Genomic DNA, 5,801 nt, shown 5'->3' with positions numbered 1-5,801 from the left:
GGCTTCTGCCGTGGGAATCTAGTAGCTCAGCTGGTTGAATAGTTGAACTTTCATCTTGTTGGTGAGGGTTTAAATTTTTATATTTTAATTCCCTTTCTCATTTTCCGTTCCCCTCCTCGCTATGTAATAAAAAATAAAAAAAATAAAAAAAGTAGGCTTCTATCAAAATAATATTTTTTTGCCTTATTCTAGAACGAGCAAAGGTGCTAATATACCCTTAACTTTGCGATTTAGAGCAGATATACCCCTCGTTACAAAAGTAGTATATATATATCCCTGTCGTTACAAAATGATGCAAAGATACCCCGCCGTTATAAAATGGTACAAATATACTCTTTTTGTTGACGGGAGTTTTTTTTAAAAAATCATGTAGGTTATTTTTTAATTAAAAAAATGCCATGTGACTTTAAAAAAGTCTACCGATTTTTTTCTTTGAGTGGACACATTTTTCTAAAGCCATGGTAATTTTTTTCTAGTGTGTAGGGTATGGTTCGTTTAAAAAAAAATTCCATGACTTTAAAAAAAAATAAGCCTACCCATTTTTCTAAACTAACCAGGCTCGACCCATCAGAAAAAAAATTACTATGTGGCTCTAAAAAAGTATATCTACTAAAAAAAAAAGAGTAGACTTTTTTTAAAGTCATGTAGCATTTTTTAATTAAAAAATAACCTAAATGATTTTTTTTAAAAAAACCCCATCAGCGAAAAAAGGTATATTTGTACCATTTTGTAAAAGCAGGAATATATTTGCGCCATTTTATAATAGCAGAGTTATATATACACCAGTTTGTAATGAGGATATATCTGTACTAAATCGCAAAGTTGAGGCCTTGAGGGTTATATTTACACCTTTGCCCTTCTAGAATACGGAATCCAACATTACCATTTTAATTTCACTTGATATATGTTTTTGCTGGTTATGTATAATCTAGCGGTCAATGAAGTTGGTAAACATTGTGAAAATCAAGCTTATAATCTCAAGAGAAAAAAAAAGCACTATATGTATTTTTTTTTTCCATCTGTTCAACCGTTATAAAAAATGCTTTTGAATGTTGGTGTTTCTATGGTCACATGTGATATTCATTTGAATGGATACATGCTGAATTGGTGCAGAAATCAAAGATAGAAGGTCATAGTGACATGGGTGAGAGAGGAGAAAGTTTGGATAAAGTTGTAATAGGAGTCCCTAGACAGGATGAAAATGAGAGCAGGTTGGTTGGTGACAACATAGATGGTGATGCCTCTGGATCGTTCCAACCAAATAGGAGGAAATTCAATAGGCATAATGCCAACCAAATTCAACAGCTTGAAGCGTGTGTATCGTTCCATTTACTTTTGTACTTGTTAATTCATTCATGTTAATTCCAAAATTTGTTCATTTGTTTGTATCTTTCGTAGCAGTTATTTCAAAGAGAATCCACATCCTGATGAAAAAGCAAGACTACAACTTGGAATGAAACTGTCCATGGATAGCAACCAAGTGAAATCTTGGTTCCAGAATAGAAGAACCCAAAGGAAGGTGATGCATCATTTGCCTTCTTTTATTTAATTCATGTTATCCTTGTGTGAAATTTGTGTAGTTATTCTGAAAGTGAATTATATTGTTTAATCAGTCACAATTGGAACGCTGTAAAACTCGAATGTTGAAAGAGGAAAATGATAAGCTTCGCATGGAGCATATTGCATTGAAGAAAGCCATGAGAAATCCAACTTGCGACCGTTGTAGTCAGCTGGATACTATTGGTGGCATAAATGTTGATGAGCATAAAACAAATATTGAACATGACCGTTTGCAAGATGAAGTCAAGAGGATAAAAGTCTTGGCGGACAAATTATTAGGGCCTTCAGCCTTCTTTGAAGGATCAATGAATTCCATGATGAAAAATTCTGCTTTGGAATTTGTTGCGGGAAGAAATGAATTTAGTGGTATAAATGTTGTGGACACTGCATCTCCAATGGGGCTTGATTTCGAAAATGGCCTGTCAAGTCCTCTGCCAGTAATTTCCCCATGGCCCACCACAAGCTTGACTATTAAAGATGTAAATTATGACATGTCAATGATAATGGATCTAGCATTTGCTTCTATGAATGAGCTGCTTAAGTTGGCTGATACTGGTGAACCTCTTTGGGTCAAAAGCTTGAATGGAAGTGCAGAAACATTGAATCTTCATGAATACGCTAGATTATCTACCACATTTATTGACATGAAACCTGGACATTTCATAACAGAAGCCACAAGGGCATCTGGTACAGTTCTTACCGACAGTCTGACATTGGTGGAGACATTAATGGACAAGGTATGTAGGTTCTTCATCCTGAATTTAGTGTTTTTCTCCCCCAGTTAAAATATGTTAAGAACTTTCATCTGTTTATCACTTAGCCCTAGTTTGGCGTGCATAATTGTTGCTTCATTTTTGTCTTTTAGATTTAGTTCTACTCTTACTTTTACTATGTTTGACATATTTCTTTCCTTTTTGCTTTAGTGGTGCTGCAATTAGTTGCTGCATATTTTTAATTCAATTAAGTTTGACTTTCAATTCTAGAGAACAAGTATGTGCTGACCAGTTATTTCTTGTTTCTTTTCATGTACTGTGTTTTTCTATATGCAGAGTCGATGGATGGAGACGTTCTCATGTATTATTGGGAAAACCTCTACTTTTGATGTGATTTCCACTGGCATAGGGGGAAGCAGGAGCGGTACTCTGTTATTGGTACTTCTTGTTACTCATTACTTTGTTCGAAGTCACATATCTTGTTAATTTTGTTATTTCCTGCACTAAGAGATTGAAATTATTGATTGGCAGATTCAAACTGAATTGCAAATTATTTCTGATTTGGTTCCTGTCCGTGAAACAAAATTTCTTCGCTTCTGCCAGCGACATGATGTAGGTTGGGCTATCGTGGATGTGTCTGTTGACACAATCCAAAAAATTTCAGAACAATGTCAAATAGGAAATTGCAGGAGGCTCCCTTCTGGTTGTATTGTGCGAGATATGCCTAGTGGTTACTCCCAGGTAATTCAACTTTGTCTTTCCATGTTGCATCCCAAGCAGGGTTTCACAATTTTCTGAAATTTAATGAGCTAGGTTGCTCATCTTGAATTAATTTTCTTCTTGTTCATTTGCTTTTATTTAATTATATTTTGTAAGGTGTATTTGGTCCTTTTTGGGTGGATGCTGTCGGTTCATCCTATATTAGGCTTTTGCAGTTTGATTCTCTTGAGATTTTCTTCTAATTTTCATTTTTTTCCTGACGGTTTATGCGATGAAGTCAGTAGAGTACTTTGATAGTTGTATCCTAATAATTTGAGCCTTCTAATAATTCGAACCTTCTATTGATATTTTATCTGTGAAGATTCTTCTACGAATCGTGATATTACACTATCATCTAATTTCAGAGCTACATTTTTGTGTTTGCTTGATTAGCCCACTTTTAAGTATATATGAGTTCATAGGTATTATGTAATTTGAATTTATTAGTTTATGATCTTTCTATGAAGGTAAAACCTCAATATTTTCATCTCTGATGTATAAGCTACACATTGATGTATCTTTCTCCCACCTCCATGATAGATGGTTGTGATCCCACACCTTGCTTGAGCTGTGTTTCCTATGCATTAGTCTTCATTAACAAGATATACTAATTCTATTTGTCGATCACCTTATATAGCTTATATTTTTTTCTATCAAGAATGTGAAATACCAACTTTCTTTTGGCTTTCATGAATGCATTTGTTTAATAATTGTATGGAATATGGTCTATCCTTTCTTGAGAAAGGAAACATCTTCTTATGCTTGACCTTCTAACCTTGCAATGAAGCCCTTATTGCCCAATCTTGTTATGCTCGCTTCCAAGTTCATTTTAAATGATATATTTAGATACACCAATTTGTTGCTTCCTTTTACAAAGAATTACATACAATCTTCCTCTATTTTTCTCTCATGTCATTCCAACATGTCAGGACAATGCACATTTACTTTTGATGATATATCTCTTGAAATTGAGTCCTTAATTTGATGGTTAAGTTTTGAAGTTTTATACAACGATGGACATTTTTCTTTAATTGATAATTAGGTCAATATTTCGTGCATGCTCATATTTTTTCTATCTTGTGGTTTTTCGAAATTGAGGTAACATTTTCAGGTTACTTGGATCGAGCACGTGGAATATAATGAAAATTTGTCCATCATTTGTACCAACCTTTGGTCAGAATTGGCCTAGGGTTTGGTGCACTAAGGTGGTTGGCCACTCTACAAAGGAGATCTAATTTCTCAGCAGTGATGATGTCTTCTGTTGGCCCAACAGGTGATCACACAGTTTACATTATTGTGCCATTTGTTTTACACTTTTGAATACTGTTAAAAAAAGTTCTGGACTCTGATGAAGTTCCATTTGTGGCAGTATGTACACGTGGTCAGAGAAGTATAAGGATGCTGACTCAACGCATGATTCACAACTTTTGCGCTGGTGTTTGTACAACCATTCACAAGTGGAAAACAATACAATTGCCAGATGGAGAAGATGCAAAGTTGATGATAAGGAAGAACATTAGCGACCCTGGTGAACCTATTGGTTTAGTGTTGAGTGCTACAAAGACCATCTGGTTGCCGATGGAACAACAACGTTTGTATGAATTCTTAATGAATGAACAAACGAGGAGCCAATGGGATGTCTTGTCCAGTAGTGGTCCCATGCAACCAATGCTCCACATTTTCAAGGGTCAAAATTTTGATAGTAGCATCTCTCTTTTTCGTGCTAACGTGAGTGATAAGTGTTGTGTTTTCTGGAAGCATCACATCATAAGTTCTTGTAATTAATCATTGATTTCATGATAAGATTTTCTTTTGTTTTGGAATGTAGGGAGATGACACCAATGTTGATCAACGAAAAATGCTGATCTTGCAAGACACTTGCACGGATGCAACAGGATCCCTTTTAGTGTATGCACCAATTGATTGTCCAGCAATGAATGTGGTGATGAATGGGGGAGACTCTTCTTCTGTGGCTCTCTTGCCATCTGGAATTGCAATAGTTCCTGATTATTGTAAAGATATTTTTGGGGCTAAGGACTGCAACAAAAGTTTTGGGAAGAAAGATAATTGCTTTAGTTGTAGTGGGTCATTGGTGACTATTGGTTTCCAAGTATTAGTGAACAGCTTTCCTGCCACAAAGCTTTCTATGGAGTCCGCCAAAACAGTAAATAATCTCATCTCTTGTAGAATTCATGGTATCAAGACTGCTCTCAAGTGCAAATGATACTCCAAGGCTAATTGCTATCCGTTAGTTCATTAACTCTTTTGAGTCATCGATTTGGGGGGGGGGGGGGGGGGGGGGTTGGTGTGCAAAATCGAAAATAAATTAGTTTTTTTTTTTTTTAAAAACACTATGTTATGGTTATAGAAAGCAGGGGGAGTCAAGAAAGAACCAAAGTGGAGGTGATGGTTCGGTATTGACTCAGATGCCTCTTAAGATTAAGAGTTAGCTCTCTGTATCTATATATGTCTTTCTGTCGACAAATGAGATACTATTGTTGTTCTTTTTTTCATCCAGAATCCTGAATAATGTCTGTGTCTTTTTAGTCTCAATGGTAATATGATATGGGGAAATTTGCAAGATTACCCTTTGCCGGGAGTGGTTTTTAATTTTTACCCCTCAAAATGGTGGTCTTTAAATTTTGCCCTTCAGGCAGAAATTTTGCCTTAAGGCAGAATTTTGCAACTTCTGCCTCGCGAAAATTCTACCGTGCGATTTTTTTTTTTACTGAGTTGAGATTCGAACTCACAACCTCGGGGTGTTAGGCG

General features: G+C 35.6%; 2 protein-coding genes across 2 annotated transcripts; both read left to right on the top strand.

Annotated features, from left to right (window-relative positions):
- The first annotated feature begins 944 nt into the window (after positions 1–944).
- Positions 945–5,310, top strand: LOC132638885 (homeobox-leucine zipper protein ROC5-like). Its single transcript, XM_060355601.1, has 8 exons — positions 945–1,313; positions 1,402–1,519; positions 1,614–2,297; positions 2,610–2,711; positions 2,805–3,014; positions 4,144–4,305; positions 4,402–4,760; positions 4,861–5,310. Exons 1-6 carry the CDS (start codon positions 1,141–1,143, stop codon positions 4,219–4,221), a joined length of 1,365 nt encoding a protein of 454 aa, XP_060211584.1. The 5' UTR covers positions 945–1,140; the 3' UTR covers positions 4,222–4,305; positions 4,402–4,760; positions 4,861–5,310.
- LOC132614640 (homeobox-leucine zipper protein ANTHOCYANINLESS 2-like) lies at positions 4,281–5,256 on the top strand. The gene is made up of 3 exons (XM_060329147.1): positions 4,281–4,305; positions 4,369–4,760; positions 4,861–5,256. Exons 1-3 carry the CDS (start codon positions 4,281–4,283, stop codon positions 5,254–5,256), a joined length of 813 nt encoding a protein of 270 aa, XP_060185130.1.
- Positions 5,311–5,801: the final 491 nt, after the last annotated feature.

This window comes from Lycium barbarum, chromosome 1 (genome assembly GCF_019175385.1).
Source record: "Lycium barbarum isolate Lr01 chromosome 1, ASM1917538v2, whole genome shotgun sequence".
NCBI classification, from domain to species: domain Eukaryota; kingdom Viridiplantae; phylum Streptophyta; class Magnoliopsida; order Solanales; family Solanaceae; genus Lycium; species Lycium barbarum.
The sequence above is the reverse complement of the archived record's forward strand: the minus strand, read 5'-3'. Positions and strand labels throughout refer to the sequence as shown.

Coding starts and splice junctions, on each gene's coding strand:
- LOC132638885 (XM_060355601.1), top strand. CDS start 1,141: ATGGGTGAGAGAGGAGAAAGTTTGGATAAAGTTGTAATAGGAGTCCCT. Junction 1,314..1,401: donor CAAATTCAACAGCTTGAAGC/GTGTGTATCGTT, acceptor CTTTCGTAGCAG/TTATTTCAAAGAGAATCCAC. Junction 2,712..2,804: donor GGAGCGGTACTCTGTTATTG/GTACTTCTTGTT, acceptor ATTGATTGGCAG/ATTCAAACTGAATTGCAAAT.
- LOC132614640 (XM_060329147.1), top strand. CDS start 4,281: ATGATGTCTTCTGTTGGCCCAACAG. Junction 4,306..4,368: donor GTCTTCTGTTGGCCCAACAG/GTGATCACACAG, acceptor TGTTAAAAAAAG/TTCTGGACTCTGATGAAGTT. Junction 4,761..4,860: donor TCTCTCTTTTTCGTGCTAAC/GTGAGTGATAAG, acceptor TTTGGAATGTAG/GGAGATGACACCAATGTTGA.